The sequence below is a fragment of the Esox lucius genome, chromosome 18 (assembly GCF_011004845.1).
Source record: "Esox lucius isolate fEsoLuc1 chromosome 18, fEsoLuc1.pri, whole genome shotgun sequence".
NCBI classification, from domain to species: Eukaryota; Metazoa; Chordata; class Actinopteri; order Esociformes; family Esocidae; genus Esox; species Esox lucius.
This window is the reverse complement of record NC_047586.1, coordinates 2,088,998-2,107,326: the sequence shown is the minus strand read 5'-3', so window position 1 is coordinate 2,107,326 and position 18,329 is coordinate 2,088,998. Positions and strand designations below refer to the sequence as shown.

At 43.3% G+C, this 18,329-nt stretch overlaps 2 protein-coding genes across 3 annotated transcripts in view; one reads left to right on the top strand and one right to left on the bottom strand.

Annotated features, from left to right (window-relative positions):
• Positions 1-18,329, top strand: part of LOC105017983 (runt-related transcription factor 2) — a 65,521-nt gene that overhangs the window by 13,725 nt on the left and 33,467 nt on the right. Inside the window, exon 1 of one of the 2 annotated variants that reach the window (XM_013138475.4) lies at positions 17,082-17,410. The exons of the other annotated variant lie outside the window; for it this stretch is intronic. Within the exon in view, the coding sequence (XP_012993929.1) occupies positions 17,380-17,410 (31 nt within the window). The 5' untranslated portion in view covers positions 17,082-17,379. Of the gene's footprint in view, positions 1-17,081; positions 17,411-18,329 lie in introns of those variants that run through there. 2 annotated transcript variants of the gene reach the window in all.
• LOC114829437 lies at positions 600-18,184 on the bottom strand. The gene is made up of 3 exons (XM_029114718.2): positions 18,024-18,184; positions 13,792-14,096; positions 600-1,010 (listed from the first exon to the last, which is right to left on the bottom strand). The coding sequence occupies exons 2-3, from the start codon at positions 14,094-14,096 to the stop codon at positions 686-688; spliced, it is 630 nt and encodes a 209-aa protein (XP_028970551.2). The 5' UTR covers positions 18,024-18,184; the 3' UTR covers positions 600-685.

Here is an 18,329-nt window from a genome sequence, read left to right as displayed (position 1 = left end):
ATAGGGAAATAAATCTCTACTAATCTGAGTACCATTACACATCAACTACTCTGAGAACATCACACTTCAGTTACTCTGAGTACCATTACACCTCAATTACTCTGAGTACCATTACACATCAGCTACTCTGAGAACATCACACTTCAGTTACTCTGAGTACCATTACACCTCAATTACTCTGAGTACCATTACACATCAGCTACTCTGAGAACATCACACTTCAATTACTCTGAGTACCATTACACCTCAACTACTCTGAGAACATCACACTTCAACTACTCTGAGTATCATTACACCTCAACTACTCTGAGAACATCACATCTTAACTACTCTGAGTACCACTACATCTCAACTACTATGAGAACCATTACACATCAACTACTCTGAAAACATCACACCTCAACTATTCTGAGAACATCACACCTCAACTACTCTGAGAACCATTACACATAAACTACTCTGAGAACAATTACACATCAACTACTCTAAGAACATCATACCTCACCTACTCTGAGAACATCATATTTGAACTACTCTTAAAACCATCACATATCAACCACTCCAAGTACCATCACACCATGGAGTGTTTATTTTGGGACCATCTCGATTACAAAAGGTTATGTTTAGATTAGCTCCATAATTATACAGTCGTTATGTTGAGATCAACTCTGTGATAAAACAGTCCTTATGTTGACTCCAGGATGAAACTGTCGAAATCAACTCCATAATGAAACAGCCTGTATGTTAAGATCAGCTCCAGGATAAAACCATCTTCATGTTGAGAGCAGCTCCATAATGAAACAGTCCTCGTGTTAAGATCAACTCCATAATGAAACAGTCGAGTCCTCATTGTCTCTGCGTCTGTAACCTTCAAACTGAGAAAAGCAGAGGAGTTGTTCCTTTGTTTCCCGTCAGAGCCTGTACCACCTGGGAGGATGACTTCGTCAGCAGGTTCCTTCCCAGTCCCTGTTGTTCTGTGTGATGTGCCTCTCTGTGTATCTGCTGGAGGCCTGAGGAAATAGAACGTTATTACACGTCTGCCTCCGATAACAGACTTGGTATTAACGCTGTGGAAATAGGACATACTTCCAAACCCGACAGATTATCAACGCCTCCACCTGCTACTGATGCTGCAGGAACAGCAGGAATCCACAAGGAATATTTTATTACAGAGATATTCCCCTGTCCTCCTTGTTCCCTCCCTCACACACTCTCTCCCACCTTTCTCTCTCTCTCTCTCTCTTCCACTCTTTCCTTACGTATCCTTCTCTAAGTCTGAGATTGTGTGTGTGTGTGTGTGTTTGAGAGAGGGAGAGGGAAAGAGGGAAATTGAGAGAAAACAACTCATGAAGGGGAAGTTAAATGACAGGCTTCATGCTCCACTCCACTGGCTGCTATTGTTGTTTCTCATCTTTTCTCTCGTTGTCTTGTTTCGGAGGAAAAACTAAATTGGGACAGAAAGAAAGGATGAAAGCAAATACATCTCCACCTCGTCTCGGGAGAATTGCTTTCTAAAATAGCAGTTTGGCGTTTTTTCGCTGACAAATGTTTTTCACGCACGCCTCTTGCTAACTGTGTTGCGTTTGTTATTTTATTTATAGCCACAATTCCAGAAAACAAAACAAAATTACAATATTACAGTATTTCATTACCGTAGAATAACTTACAGTATATTATAATGGGATTATACCGACGATAACCATTGTTACCATAACATACAGCTCTAAGAGAACCTCTTAAACAGATTTTTCTTATTTTCTAGACTATAATGAGGGAACAATGGATATTTGTTCAGGAAGATATTATAAAAATTAGAAAGATATTATAAAGGCACAAATGAGTTCTGCTACAAATGACACAACTACTGCCACCTAAAACCTCAACATTGGGGGCAGTTTTAAGTAGAAGAAAAATGTGATATCTGTTTGTTATTTGAGTATATTTAACAAAAATAAAAAAAGAATTCCTATAAATCATGCGTTCCTAAAAATAAGACAAGTCTGAGCGTACTGCGTTGGCCTAACACACAGACACACATTGGACATACAAATGCAAGAGAACAATTAGAGCTGAGTTCTCTGATAAACATGCAGTCCAAAGAGCATGTTGGTTGTCGCAATAATGTCTGAGCTATAGATCTGTAAAACTGCTACACAAACACACACACACACAAACATATAATACTTCATTTAACGCTTCCTTATATTTCATATAATACCTCCTTTATACACAACGTAATAAATACAATACTTCTTAGAATACTTCCTCCAAACAATTCACATAACACTTCCACACTACTTCATATAATACTTCATTCGTACATTACTCTGACTTCCCTGCTCATTGCTCTACATTTAGTTTTCTCTCTCTCTCTGTCTCTTTTTCCCTTCCTCTCTCTCTCCGTCTCCCTCCCTCTCTCTCTCTCTCTCTCTCTCTCCTCTCTGCCAGGGTTTGTCTTCATGATCTACTGCTGCTCTATTTCACATAATGAACTTGAACCTTATCAATTCTGCTTAGATGATTTATCTCAAGCTGTTTCCTCAGAAAGGGGAGAGGAGACCTAACCGTCACTTGAACAGCCAAACCAAGACGCCCAGCCCGAGACAAACTTCAGGGGCCAGACAGTCGCGCAAACCAAGTGGAACCCTATTTGTCATGTAGTGTACTACTTTTGATGGCCCTCTGAATCAAAGTAGGGTTCTTCATGGGGAACAGGGCTCCGTTTAAGACACGACCATTCAGATACTCGGCTATGTCATAATGCGCACCACAAATGGATCATTTTTAAGAACAGCAACACAATAAAATTGATGTTCGCTGAGGGACTCTGAGCCATTCAAATCATCTGACGGACGTTTACATCCTGAGAGACTCTAGCGCGGTTATTTTAATACCTGAGCTATAGAGTCATGTCGCCCAGTTCAATCTAAACTATCGGGTTTCACATCTTTATTGGTTGCGAGAACGGTGTAGCCGAGACAAACCACACATCAACATTCTTCCTTGTAAGTTCCTGCTCGAGATACGAATAAAAAAATAAATATGTAAATCAAATAAAAAAATACCAGAACACCACAATTACAGTGTCATATTTACTGCAGTCTGTGGTAGAACCCATTCAGCTTTGGGTTGGGGGGGGGGTTGATTTACACCAACTGTAGTTCAACTATCTCTTCGTTTAATTGCATTTTTCAGAAGTTCATACGAGTTCATTGCCAAACTTTCCAGTGTTTCCTGGAGTTAATAACATTAACAATTACAATGCAGCAGCCTGGCTAAATACTAGAAATATACAGCAGTATATAACTCTTGGAACTACTCAGCAGAACTACTAGAATTACACAGTATTACTGAACTACTGGAACCACACTGCTGTTTATAACTACTAGAACTACAGAACTTAGTAGTTCAACTACTGGAACTAAGTACTTTATAACTGCAACTGCAATTAAAGAATTCTTTATAACTTCTGGAACTATACTGATTCTTTTAATTTTTTGATATTTTATATTGGTTCACCTATTCTCAGTTCTTTTGTTTGAATGCCTAGGCTGAATAATATATTATGTTACAATCTCAGTATATTGCAACATTTATGTTTAGGTATAATAATGAATTACGATTAGATTTTTCTGACTACTTGTTTTTATCAGAGATTTAGCATAGCTTTGGTTCTCAAGAGTCTTTTTACCTCAACGGAGCAGACCATCAAACAAGCCAAACAGGAAGTCGTGAGACATTCCAAACTTCCATTGGCATAATCTGCCTAGTCTTCCATAGCATAATCTCCCTTTTCTCTGTGTGCACCTATCGGTACATTGTGGGAGGGGCTGACCATCCAAAGGTAGCTGATATGTCCTGATTAACACATGTTAATCGGGAGGAATGTTACCAGAGTAACATTAGTTTCCTTTTTGACAGATATTTAACATTGGGTTAGGGTTACAGTTAGGGTTTCTTCACACAGGCGTAGTATTGTGTTAAGGTTAACGTTTCTTCACAGAGATGTACCATGGGGTTCAATTTGGGGTTTCTTTACAGAGAAAGAACATGGGGTTAAGGACAGGGTTTCTTCGCAGGGACCGAACATCGGGTTAAGGTCAGGGTTTCTCTGAGCTGCCGTGTGTAAGTGAGCCTGCTGAAGTGAGTCATGCTGACCGGTAGCTTAATGCTCCAGTTGTAATTACAGGCTTCAGTCCAAGAGTGGGCTGACAGCCACCCATCCCTCCGTGACATGAAACAGTTACTGGACCTTACTGCTGCTGTCAGTGACATATCTACCACGGACACGGACCTCAGCCCTTAAACTCAATCATGTCTTCTCCTTTACTTCTCCTTCATTTGCAATTTGTTTAAAAAGTATTTTGGAATTGTTTAAGATGCCGTTACCATGGATCGTCTGGCAGTATGGCATGTCGTTTTAGGGCGAATGTAATCTCCATATATACCTGTGACATATATTTGAAAATATAGTGAAATTATCCTTTACTGCTACTGTGCTTTAAAAAATGAACAAACATAACTTTGGAAAATATCAACTTCAAACAAAAACAATAGTTTTCCAGTGCATATGTGGTATCTATAAGATACATCCTTTCTCTGGATAGAGTCTAACTGCATTTCGTTGTACTGTACTGTTCAATGACAATACAGTTGAATCTAATCTCAAATCTGAGACACCATAACACTGACATATTTAAAATACATTTGATGACAATATTTTCACTGTCTATTGACTGTAACGATCCACAACAACAGAACCAGTTAAAACACGAAGTTCCCTTCATGTTGAGAAACTATCCAAACCAAACAGACAGACTGAACGCACTGGAGCACATGACTGGACATGTGGTGGTGTTTGTATTTCTGTGTGTGGGTTAGGGACAGAATGGTTGAGTTCAAGACAACATTGCAAAGTGTCAATGCCAACTGATGCTGAATTATTTGGCACAATTCTTATCCTATAATGTAGTGTGTGCAGTGTCTATGTAGTCTTTGTATACTGCAGTATTTGTGTGTGGTTTATTATGTGTGTGTGTGTGTGTGAGTGTGTGTATAGGTAGCCAGTTTTCACGCATCCTACTTCTTCTTACACTTTAGATTAGTTTTATCATTCGGCACCTGGACATTCCTCCGCTCCTTATCTCTCATTTCCTTCCTCTCCTATTCCCCTCTCTGTCATCCCCTCTCTCTCATCCCCTCTCTCTCATCCCTCTCTATCATCCCCCCTCTCTCACCCCCTCTCTCTCACCCCCACTCTCTCTCATCCCCCCTCTCTCATACCTTCTCTCTCCATCCCCTCTCTCTCATCCCCTCTCACTCATCCCCTCTCTCTTAATCCCCTCTCTCTCATCACCTCTCTCTCATCCCCTCTCTCTTAATCCCCTCTCTCTCATCCCCTCTCTCTCATCCCCCCTCTGTCATCCCTTCTCTCACTCATCCCCTCTCTCTCATCCCCCCTCTGTCATCCCTTCTCTCACTCATCCCCTCTCTCTTAATCCCATCTCTCTCATCCCCTCTCGCTTAATCCCACCTCTCTCATCCCCTCTCCCTCATTCCCTCTCTCATCCCCTCTCGCTAAATCCCCTCTCTCATCATCCCTTCTCCCTTCATCCTTCTCTTCATTTTTCTCTATTCCTCTTTTTTCCAGCTGTTCCATTCTCCGTTCTTGCTTTCTCTCTTTCTTTCGCTCTTCGCTCCTCTCTCTATCTCTGGTTCTCTCCCCAAGTCTTCCTCCTGGCCATTAATCATATTAAATCAACTTGTGTCCAGAAGTCCCTAGTAAAACCTCACTTCTATCAATCTGCTGTTAGTTTTCCCTCATAATGAATTCATCTAAACGCTCCTGGATACATGAGACACCATGTCCGGACACATGTTCTATAAATATTGTGAAACCAGCCGGTCAGTTTGCAGAGAGGAAGCCGAGCGGGACAGGGGAGGAACACAGGCCGGAAGAGAAGGAGCGGGTGTGAGGGGGAATGCTGGTCTGGTTCGAATGTCTGTATTGTCTTTAGCACCTACAGACGTTCCTCAGCCAACATAAACGCTCCACACAAGGTTCCATTTCCCTGTTACCACCACTGGAGATGACCGGGCCGACACACACACACACACACACACACCAGCACACACATGCACCAACACACACACAGCAACACACCAACAGGGACCCACTGGATTAGAATGGCAATCTTTCCGTCCAGTCCTTCAGTCAACCTCTGGAGACAGGCTTAATAATAGAGCAGGTAAAGAGATGGATGGAAAGAAATAGAGACAGAGAGATAGAGGGAAAGAGAGATAGAGGGAAAGCATGGGGGATAAAGCGTTTGACATGGAAGCGAAACCCACTGTAAGATGGTTAAGGACATCTATGACTAAACTGTGAAGAGACAGAGGGAGGGAAAGAAAGAGAGAGGGACAAATTTACACAGTTATTTTCTAAATGGTGAGCTCCAGTGTTATATTCCAGTATGGGCTTCATGTGTACTGCAGTTGTGGTGGATGCTGGATGTCGGTCTGCCCATGACCAGCTCCTGAACGGTTCCATGCTCTGCTAGCAAAACGACTGACTACACAGAGACATCGCTGGAACACCCATCTGTGTAGAACGGTCACATTCTCCTTTTTCCCCACATCAACAGTTAAGAAAAGCATTCATGCATTTCTGCAGGTTATGCTGTCAAACAGGCGACATGAGAGAAACAAACTGTATTAAGGAGATCAATTGGCCAAACTCTCCAAACATAAGACTATAAGGCAAAAGTTCTGCCTTTCGTTTGTGAGCTATCGTCTTTTTCCTTCATTCAATTATTTCCACAAACAAAAATCCTGAGTACTTAATGTGCCAGGTAATTTTTTGTATTACTATTCAAAATAATTTGTCAAATGCCGGGAGTAGGTCAGTTACGAAGGATGTGTCGCCATAGAAAGGCACCTGGCTAAAGGGTGAACTACATACATGTGACCCAGTGTCCCCAGAACTCAGAGTTGCAACGGGGGCACATGGATCCTGGAATAACAGGAGAACAAGGGTCCCGGAATAACAGGAGAACAAGGGTCCCGGAATAACAGGAGAACAAGTGTCCCGGAATAACAGGAGAACAAGGGTCCCGGAATAACAGGAGAACAAGGGTCCCAGAATAACAGGAGAACAAGGGTCCCGGAATTACAGGAGAACAAGGGTCCCGGAATAACAGGAGAACAAGGGTCCCGGAATAACAGGAGAACAAGGGGTCCAGGTGGAGGAAGGGACATTTGGGACTTGCTAAGGTGGATAGGGACTGGTAGAAGAACAGAAACATAAAGTAAGGACAGTAAGAGCAGTAGTTATGTCACACACAGTAATCCACACACACACACACACGCGCGCGTGCAGAAAGTGGAAATTCTGACAGACATCTTTTTGGAGTGTTCCTGGATCTTACCCCAGGCGATGTCACCCTATCCCATCAAAGAGCCACCACACACACACACACACACACACACACAGCGTGACAGCAGGTGGTGTGTGACACATCAACATGGGGCCGACTGGAGGAAACGTTTTCCCCACGTCTCTTTGTTCAGTCTCCAGCCAGGTTTAATGGCCGACAGCCCTCCAACACATATTATATGTTTGGGTTCTCCTGCTCTCCTAACCCCCCTCCCCACGGTCCTCCTCCGCGTCCCCGCCCCCCCCTCCAAGCCACAGCAGTTCCAGTTCCTTTTTGCTCCTATTTTTAAGTACAAGTGATGTCAATTAGAGACCTCCATGAAAGCAGCAGACAGTCACAGCAATAAGGGCAGAGAGGAAATTGTCTTTTTACCTCACCCCCTTTCTCTGTCCCCCACTACTCTGCCCTCCCCTTTCTCACCACAACCACCACCCCTCCATCTCTCTCTCTCTCTCTCTCTCTCTCTCTCTCTCCTCTTTCCATGATCAATTCTACCATGTTGAGTAAAGAGGGATGAAAGAAATATCAGCCTCCCCTTTTTTCTCTCCCTCTCATTCCATCATGTCTTCCATTCTGTTTTCTCTCGCTATTTCTTTGTTGCTCTCAAACATTTGTTACTTACACTCTTCCTGTTTCTTTCTTAGTTTTACTCAAGAAAATAGTTGTGGACATCAAGTATGTCTGTCTGTCTCCCTGCCTGTTTGTTTCTGTCTGTCTCTAGGTCTGTCTGTCTCTCTCTCTGTCTGTCTGCCTGTATGTCTCTATCTGTCTCTTTGTCTGTCGGTCTGTCTGTTGCTGTCTGTCTGTCAGAATGTTGGTATGTCATGGTCGGCGTGTCGTTGGCAAGGTTCTTTCTTAATGCCACACACACACACATGCACACACACACATACACACACACATACACACACACATACACACACACATACACACACACATACACATACACACACACACACACACACACACATACACACCAACACACACTCCGTTGTAAAGCTGGCTGAAGCCTGGTCTCAGAGTCGTTGAGACAAACAGTCATTTTGGGATTAACTCTGATCTGGGACCTGTGGTTAGGGTCCTGATGAGGTAAGGACAAGAAGAGGAGGTGGAGGAGGCAGAGAAAGGGAGCGTGGCGAAAAAGGACGAAGATGATGGAGGAAGTGGATTTTTGTGCCACTTTCTGTCCCGGCACTCTGCTGTTTACCACATAGTTCACCATGCAGTTTACCACGCAGTTCACCATGCAGTTTACCACGCAGTTCACCATTCAGTTTACCACGCAGTTCACCATGCAGTTTACCAAGCAGTTCACCATGCAGTTTACCACGCAGTTCACCATGCAGTTTACCACGCAATTCACCATGCAGTTTACCACGCAGTTCACCATGCAGTTTAACACGCAGTTCACCATGCAGTTTAACACGCAGTTCACCATGCAGTTCACCATGCAGTTTACCACGCAGTTCACCATGCAGTTCACCATGCAGTTCACCATGCAGTTTACCACGCAGTTCACCATGCAGTTTACCACATAGTTCACCATGCAGTTTACCACGCAGTTCACCATGCAGTGTAACACGCAGTTCACCATGCAGTTTAACACGCAGTTCACCACGCAGTTCACCATGCAGTTTACCACGCAGTTCACCACGCAGTTCACCACGCAGTTTACCACGCAGTTCACCACGCAGTTTACCACATAGTTCACCATGCAGTTTACCATGCAGTTCACCATGCAGTGTAACACGCAGTTCACCATGCAGTTTACCACACAGTTCACCATGCAGTTTACCACGCAGTTCACCATGCAGTGTAACACGCAGTTCACCATGCAGTTTTCCACACAGTTCACCATGCAGTTTTCCACACAGTTCACCATGCAGTTTACCACGCACGGAAAAACATTCCCCTTACAGGAGAAAGAGTAGGAAGAGCAGAAGAAACCAAGAGACAAAGAAGGTAGTGAGGAAGGAGGGAAGAAAGTAAGAAAAGGAGAGAGAGGGAGGGAGGGACAGGGAGGAGGGAGACAGAAAGGGAGGTATGAGGGAGAGAGGAAGGAGAGAGAGGGAGAAGGGAGGGAGGGAGGAGGGAGGGAGGTGGGAGAGCGATTGAACAGAGACAGAGTGAGAAGATAGAGAGAGGGAGGAGTGGGGAGGGAGGAGAGACAGAGGAGAGAGGGAGGAGGGAGACAGAGGGAGGAGGGAGACAGAGGGAGGAGGGAGACAGAGGGAGGAGGGAGAGTTTTCTGGGACTGACATTGAATGGCTCTATAAAGATATAATTAAGTTCAGTGAAAAATGCACCACTGTGAAATGGAGCCTAAGTCCCTTGTCTTAAGTGGCTTTCTTCTCCTTAGGACAGATTTAAGAACGCAAGACAGGGAGTTAGGAGGGAGGAGACAAGTAAGGAAGGAGTAAGGGAAGGAAGGAGTGGGGAAGCGAAGGAATGTGTGAGAGAAAGAGTGAGGAAAGGAAGGAGTGAGGAAGTAAAAGAGTATGGAAGGAAAGGAGTGAGGAAGTTTTAAGGTTCTGTTTAGATCTAGGGTTAGGATTAGATTTTGTGGGTTTGTGTTAGGGTTGAGTTTTGGGTTAAGTACAGGGTTAGTTTCAGGGCTAGGGTGTTAGGGAACATGGTAGGGGTAAAGGTCTGGGTAGGTTTTAGGGTTAAGTAAAATGGTATGGTTACAGTCAGGGCTAAAGGTTAGAGTTACAGTACAGTCAGGATTAAAGGTTAGAGTTACAGTACAGTCAGGGCTAAAGGTTAGAGTTACAGTACAGTCAGGGCTAAAGGTTAGAGTTACAGTACAGTTAGGGTTAAAGGTTAGAGTTACAGTACAGTCAGGGTTAAAGGTTAGAGTTACAGTACAGTCAGGGTTAAAGGTTAGAGTTAAAGTACAGTCAGGGTTAAAGGTTAGAGTTACAGTACAGTCAGGGTTAAAGGTTAGAGTTAAAGTACAGTCAGGGGTAAAGGTTAGAGTTACAGTACAGTCAGGGTTAAAGGTTAGAGTCAAAGTACAGTCAGGGTTAAAAGTTAGAGTTAAAGTACAGTCAGGGTTAAAGGTTAGAGTTAAAGTACAGTCAGGGTTAAAGGTTTGTTATAGGATGTTGGGTCAACATTCGGGTTTCAGTCAGGGACAGACACTATGGCCAAAGCTAAGCTCTATTACAGCCATGTCAGCGTGCAGCTTGCTAGGGCACTGTGGAACTCTTACACAATGCCAAGGACAACCACAACCTTACAACCACAACCTTACAACCACAACCTTACAACCACAACCTTACAACCACAACCAGACAACCACAACCAGACAACCACAACCTTACAACCACAACCAGACAACCACAACCAGACAACCACAACCTTACAACCACAATCTTACAACCACAACCACAACCTTACAACCACAACCGTACAACCACAACCTAACCCACGTTGGAACTGTTGCCTAAACTTCAGGATATCCCGGACTCTTACACAATGCCAAGGACAACCACAACCTTACAACCACAACCTTACAACCACAACCTTACAACCACAACCAGACAACCACAACCAGACAACCACAACCTTACAACCACAACCAGACAACCACAACCAGACAACCACAACCTTACAACCACAATCTTACAACCACAACCACAACCTTACAACCACAACCGTACAACCACAACCTAACCCACGTTGGAACTGTTGCCTAAACTTCAGGATATCCCGGACGTTAGCCCAGATCGACTGAATACTTAAACATGTGTATCCCACCCTGTAAGAAGGGATGAAGATAAAAAGGGATTTGTAATGTCTGTTCCTTGAGTGAATTTCTTCCAGCTTCTTGATTTGAAATCTTTATTGGCTTGATGGACTTCAAAGAGAAGGCATTATTATGGAGCACCTTTCTTTGCTGCGTACAGGTTTAAGTCATTGCTTGGGTAACATTATTCATTTGCAATTGTGTATATATTTCTCTTTGTTCAATGGTGGAACGAGGAGTTTGTGGCTTCAGGGCGGTGGGTTTGATTCCTGGGACCACCCATGTGTAGAATGTAGCACTCTTGAATCTAGTTCGCTAAGTGGCAGATATTATTGTTCCGTTTCTAAATGTTTGTGTGTTGGTTCTGTTCCGGAAAAAAACCCAGCAGGGGTCATTGTGAGATTCAATGTAATATTTAATGAGTCGATTGATCCCATTTGATGGGTTCTTTACTGGCATTTCGGCAAAAGAATTGAACACACATGCAGTTGTTCATGAATTAATGAGGATAGATAGTCCTCCTGTACTGCTAAACAAAAAACCCACCTCTGAGGCCCAGCACTCAATAGGAGCAAAGAGAGACGTTGAACAACAATGCTGAACCAGAACAACACAGAGCTGAACCAGAACAACACAGAGCTGAACCGGGACAACACAGAGCTGAACCAGAACAACACAGAGCTGAATCAGAACAACACAGAGCTGAACCAGGACAACACAGAGTTGAACTAGAACAACACAGAGCTGTACCAAAACAACACAGAGCTGAACCAGAACAACCCAGAGCTGAACCAGAACAACACAGAGCTGTACCAGAACATCACAGAGCTGAACCAGAACAACACAGAGCTGTACCAGAACAACACAGAGCTGAACCAGGACAACACAGAGCTGAACCGGGACAACACAGAGCTGAACCAGGACAACACAGAGCTGAACCGGGCTGTATTGGCTGCTTTCAGTGCGAAGAGGTTTCAGTTACATTTAAATTTATTTAAACAAAACTGAAAAAAATACAGTGGTGAAAATGTATAATGTCTGGACTGAAACCAAAACTCTGTTTAAAACAGTCTGAAAGGAGCCCCTGAGATTCTGTCTGAACTAAACCCCAGCATTCTGTCTGAAACTGAACCTCAACATTCTGTCTGAATCTAATTCCAACATTCTGTCTGAAACTGAACCTCAACATTCTGTCTGAAACTAATTCCAACATTCTGTCTGAAATAAACTACAACATTCTTTTTGAGCCTTGAAGCTGGAATTAAAACACTAACTTTCAGATGATTTTTGAAGGTTGCAGGAAGTGACATCATTAAGAAACTATGCTGATACACGCAGGAACTCAAACGCATCTGTCAATCAATAGAAGATGCTTCTGACATATGATTCTATGGGTGGAGAACTCACCTGAGGTCACATGATTCTATGGGTGGAGAACTCACCTGATGTCACATGACATGCAATACATTGTCATTTAATTAATGAATTGTTCATTCAACCAATTGGATAAGGATTGGGTTGCACAATATGCTTGCTCTAAGATTTCACTAGCCAAAATACATTTCCCTTGAAGCACTTTTATATTAAACTAACAGGTTAAGAACAACCCAGCAACAATGTAAGCTAGTTAGACAGCTAGTGCATTTAAAGACACACAAAGCAATCAATTAGCCACTCAGAGGTAGCTTTGTTTAACGCCAGCTTAACATCCTGTCTGAAATGAACCCCAACATCCTGTCTGAAATGAACCCCAACATTCTGGATGAAATAAACCGGGAAATTCTGTCCGAAATTAAACACCAGCACTTTGTCTGAAATTAAACCCCAAAATTCTGCCTGAAATTAAACCTAACTTGATTTATTGCATTACGTCGCCTCCGCCAGGGCGTGTTTAGCACCATCACAGTTTCACTATCACTTCTCTGCGTTCATCCATTGAACCATACGGAGCTGATCTCTGGGAATGTTGGACAATTTGAACCATATTTGTGGCGCGTGGGGCTTGGAAAGGGTAAGAGTAACTCTAGCACTCTTTTTCTCCTTTGTATCACGGCGTGCCAGATTTGTGTCAGGGCCTGAGACTTCAGAGATCCCTCTTATATCCTCAAGAGTCGGGATACAGCCACCACACAGACACTTACACACACTAGCTCAAAAACTGACACACACACCCTTACACACACACAAACTCTCACCTCTCCAAAAATTATAAAAATCAACAATATGTACATGGACACAGGAATGGTAAATGTAAAAATATGCTGTCAGTACTGCCAGAATTTAAGGCTTTATGTTAAACAAAGGCAATATGAACAAAAAAACTGAATGAAAGAACAGAATATGAGGAGAGACAGAGTGATTGTAGAGAGAGGGTGAAGAGAGACAGAGAAAAGGTAGAGAGTGAAGAGACAGGAAGACAAGATGGTGAGACAGACATGGAGAGACAGGAAGACAAGATGGTGAGAGAGACATGGAGAGACAGGAAGAGAAGATGGACATAGGGAGAGAGGGAGAGAGGGGGAGAGGGGGATCTTGAAGGGGGAGAAAAGCTAGACAGATAGACAGCCCTGGGGTATCTGTAAGCTCCATCTCTGTGTAGATGACCTGGTCTTGTTCTCTGTGTAGACGACCTGGTCTTGTTCTCTGTGTAGACGACCTGGTCTTGTTCTCTGTGTAGACGACCTGGTCTTGTTCTCTGTGTAGACGACCTGGTCTTGTTCTCTGTGTAGATGACCTGGTCTTGTTCTCTGTGTAGACGACCTGGTCTTGTTCTCTGTGTAGACGACCTGGTCTTGTTCTCTGTGTAGACGACCTGGTCTTGTTCTCTGTGTAGACGACCTGGTCTTGTTCTCTGTGTAGACGACCTGGTCTTGTTCTCTGTGTAGACGACCTGGTCTTGTAGTCTCCATCTGAGCAGGGGTTACAACAGAGCCTTTCAGTGTTAGAAGTCTGCTGCCAAAACCAGCCACTAACACTGAACATGAAAAAAAATCTGGATTTTCCTCATAGAATGCCAGATGTCAAATAAATAAATATCACTTCATCCTTGGAGAGGTCAACAATCCAACTAGAATTTTGCTAAACCATCATAAAGGTACATAAAACCTCCCCTCACCACCCACGCAGGGCCAACTTCCTGTTCTCCAGCCTACAGGAACAAGGGGCTGCCCACTCTTGGTAAACATGTCCAATCAAATGACATACAGGAATAGAGTGTCTGTAGGTCAGCCTCCTCTGTCTAGAGTCACCCGTTACACCAGCTGACCTAGAAGAGATCGATGTTCCTACTAAATACCTGTCCCAGAGGGATAGAGAGTTGATGCTGAGTAATGATATGACATATGCACATCCTTCATTGGTGGGGAAAATGTCAGCAAATGCCGGGATGCTACCAAGTATTGAAAAGAGACCTAGCATTAGCTGGATACACGGCCTGCATTAAACAAGCAAAAACAAAGGGGAAACAATTATGTGATCATGGCTTGGCAATTCAATCTGATTGTTTGAGAGTACAGTCTATCCCATAAAATATACAATAACTACAGAATTCGAAATACAACTGTCAACATTCACTGGACAATCGATAGAATCTGTGCGTACATTTTGAGAAAAAGTCCGCTCTTATTGAGCAGCCACAGGCTAAGTGAGGAAAGAAATTATAGCTCTGCTATTTTCTCCATCCATTACACTGTAAATATCTAGTGGCCTGTTGAATTACATTCCAAATTATTTCTGTCATTACATTTCCAAAGTGGATATTAATTTGTTTTATTTGTCTTCTTTGCTTGTGTGTGTGTGTGTGTGTGTGTGTGTGTGAGTGTGTTGTTCTTTTGTCCAATGTTGTCATTGTTTTTACTGCTGTTTCATTAGGATCCCTTTGCTTCAGCTACACTGACTAGTCATTAAAGTAATTAAAGTAAATTGAATTTGAGAGGGGGGGGTTGGTTGAAATTGAAAGAGAGGCATGGGGGAGAGATGGGGGAGAGACAGAAAGAGTTTGAGAGAATGAGAGTGCTATGGAGAGAGTGAGGGAGGGTTAGAGAGAGAGATGGAGTGAGTGAGGGAGGGTTTGAGAGGGAAATGGAGAGAGTGAGTGAGAGATAGAGAGAGATGGAGAGAGTGAGGGAGAGATAGAGAGAGATGGAGAGAGTGAGGGAGAGAGAGAGATGGAGAGAGTGAGGGAGAGACAGAGAGAGATGGAGAGAGTGAGGGAGAGATAGAGAGAGATGGAGAGAGTGAGGGAGAGATAGAGAGAGATGGAGAGAGTGAGGGAGGGTTAGAGAGAGAGATGGAGTGAGTGAGGGAGAGATAGAGAGAGATGGAGAGAGTGAGGGAGAGACGTTGTGGGGAGAGACAGACAGAGAACAGATAGAGAAGGTTCCGATGCCCTCTGCTGTAGACACTGTAATATATAGATATTTGTGTTGTCTACCACACGGAGACCCAGTGCTTTCAGAGTCCTTTCACTCCTATCAACCCTGGGATAAACTAAATATAACACGTCCTAACAACCCGGGATACATTGTGAATCACCTACTGAGACACTTAGAATATGCCTCGGACGGAAACCTTTCAGCTTGTGGAAACTTAGAAAGTGATTCCTAAGACTCAGACTTATTTTCGGGGTAATAATAGTGTAATTATGCCCTCAGAAGTCTGCTCTCTGTGTCAGCTGATTTAAATATATCTGTCCCACGTTAGTTTCCTACCCTGGGATTCATGGGAAAACACAGTGAGACGGAATGCCTTGTTAACATGAAAAGACACATAGCCCACCAAGGCAGACAGGCAGAAATAACTCCTTCCATAAAGACACTGATGGCGGCACCAAAAGGTTTCATATATTTAAATGTTGCCAAGTGAGTGTTTCAAAACTATCGCCACGCCTAGATGTCCCCAGACACACTGACCATGGAGAATCAGTAGTCTGTGTGTGTGTGTTTGTGTGTGAGAGAGAGAGAGAGAGAGAGAGAGAGAGAGAGAGGGGGAGAGAGAAAGAAAGAAAGAAAAAGCGGGTGTCCCAGCTTCTGAGGTAGAAGTGTAGACTGGTCAGGAGAGGATTAAAAAAGTCTGAAAATGTGGCCACGCTCTAATGTCAGAGCCCTTCTGGATAAGGGTGTCTGCTGGATGACTAACATTTCAAATGTACATCAGCAGTTGAAGTGCTTATACAGATACCCAGCCCAAAACCCCAAAGAGCAATAAGATATAGAGACACAGTGGCTAGGAAAAACTACATAGAAAGGTCAAACACTTTGGAAGAAACCTAGAGAGGTGCCAGCCGTGGGTCATAGTGCTGGAAAGGCAGGAAGATTAATAGAAATACAGAATTTCAGTAGATAAAAATACAAGCAGGCACAATGAGGAATTAAGTGGGGAATGGGGAATTAAACTCATTGCTTTCAGGGCAAATTCTGTGTCCATGCTTTGAGATATTTATCTCGTTTTGTTGTTTTATAGGCCAACCACTTGTAAATGTATTGGAAAGAGTCTAAATAAATGCATATGCTTATTTTTTAGGAAACACAACAATTGTGCCAAGGTTTCTCTGTAGTCTTTAATGCTATTACTCTCAAATTAAACATAATGGTGTGTTGTCTCTTTTTGAAGGTTATTGTATTTTTATATTGGTTTACCTTGAAATAGATGTGTGTAATACAGGAAAGAATATGTGTATAATTCTGAAAAAAACCATTTGCTTTGGGCTGCTTCTGCAACGACGCGTTCCTCCCCTGACTGGATCGCAGCCTTTGTGGCGAAGTAATAGTGCCTATTGCAGTAAATTATACCTGTAGGGAAACAGGTCTACCGTGTGTGTGTAACTAAACTCCCCAGCTGTCGGTCTGTTTCCCGGTGTGACGGTGTCTTTACCTGACTCCCTTCCCAGACCCAGCCCGCCTGTGACTCACGCGCTAACGGCTCCCCGTTCATTCCTAGTCGGTGTTCCGACGCAGCTTTCATTTCATTCGGTCCTGGACAAAAGCACTGTAACTAGAAACTACTTTAGGTCACACATTTTCAGTAAGGGAACACGACAGGTAATGTGATTGTGGACGGTTTACTGTTAGCCACGTGTTTGAGTGACAGTGTAGGCGCGCGAGGGAGGCTATCCTTTCCGGCTGTATCTGATGGACTGTAGCGAGACTGATTCAGCCCAACTCCCAACATGTTCGTTTGGAAAGTTAGAAAGTCATGGAGTGTATCGGGCGCGGGTGGCATGCCGGTATGTATTTTAATATAACTTTTAGCTGCTCAAATATTTTTGTATACATGCAATGCAATGCTATTTATGTTTTGGACTAAGCAACGATGTTCCAAAATTGTTAATCTGGTTACGCGTGTCAGACTGAAATGTGTATTTAATTTCGGAAACATCCTTGCCGCGTCAAGCCCCCAGTATAGATACTGACACGAACAGTAGCCCCTGTATAGTATAGGTCAAAGATGAATTGTGATGGGCGCTATAGAACAGATCCCTGAGACACCACGTGTTGCAGGCCTATATGTCATCAGCACTGTAAGCGTCGCGGACCGGACAGCCAGTCCAGGCCTATATAAACCACAAACCGTCAGCATGAGGCACCGGGAAGCCCGGCCTCCTAACCGCAGCACCGCATCACGGCTATTAACTATAACCGCGGAGAGAACTTTCCCATTCATCTCACCGGATCAATGTTTTAACCTAATTCAACAACTTTTTTAACCCTATCATATAGGCAAGATCAGCGAATTAAATATGTTTTTACATGGGCTAGGCTATGAATAGATTTGGCGTAGACGAATGTAGACTATGGCTTTTAAACAACATTATATATTTTTCAAAGCAGTTTTGGTACCTTTATTCTGGTGCCTTTGAAATAGTCCTGTACATGTAATAGCCTGCAGGCTCGAGCGCTTTTCAACTTGGCACAAAGACCCGCTGACGCACCTGGAGCCGCGCGCTGAAAAGAAAGAAGAAAAAAAAAGAGATAAAACGCTTTGTGTAGAAAAACATCTGGGCGGAGAATTGCCGCTGTTTTGTTTCTTTTAGTAATTATAGATTCTTCAATTTTTAATCAGCCTGATTTTAATGCCCACACGAAGAAATCGATCTGGAGTTTCGACGTGAATATTTAAAATAGCCAAAAAATTCCCTAAAAAGA

Coding starts and splice junctions, on each gene's coding strand:
- LOC114829437 (XM_029114718.2), bottom strand. CDS start 14,096: ATGGAGACTACAAGACCAGGTCGTCTACACAGAGAACAAGACCAGGTC. Junction 1,011..13,791: donor TACACAGAGAACAAGACCAG/GTCATCTACACA, acceptor CTATTTCCTCAG/GCCTCCAGCAGATACACAGA.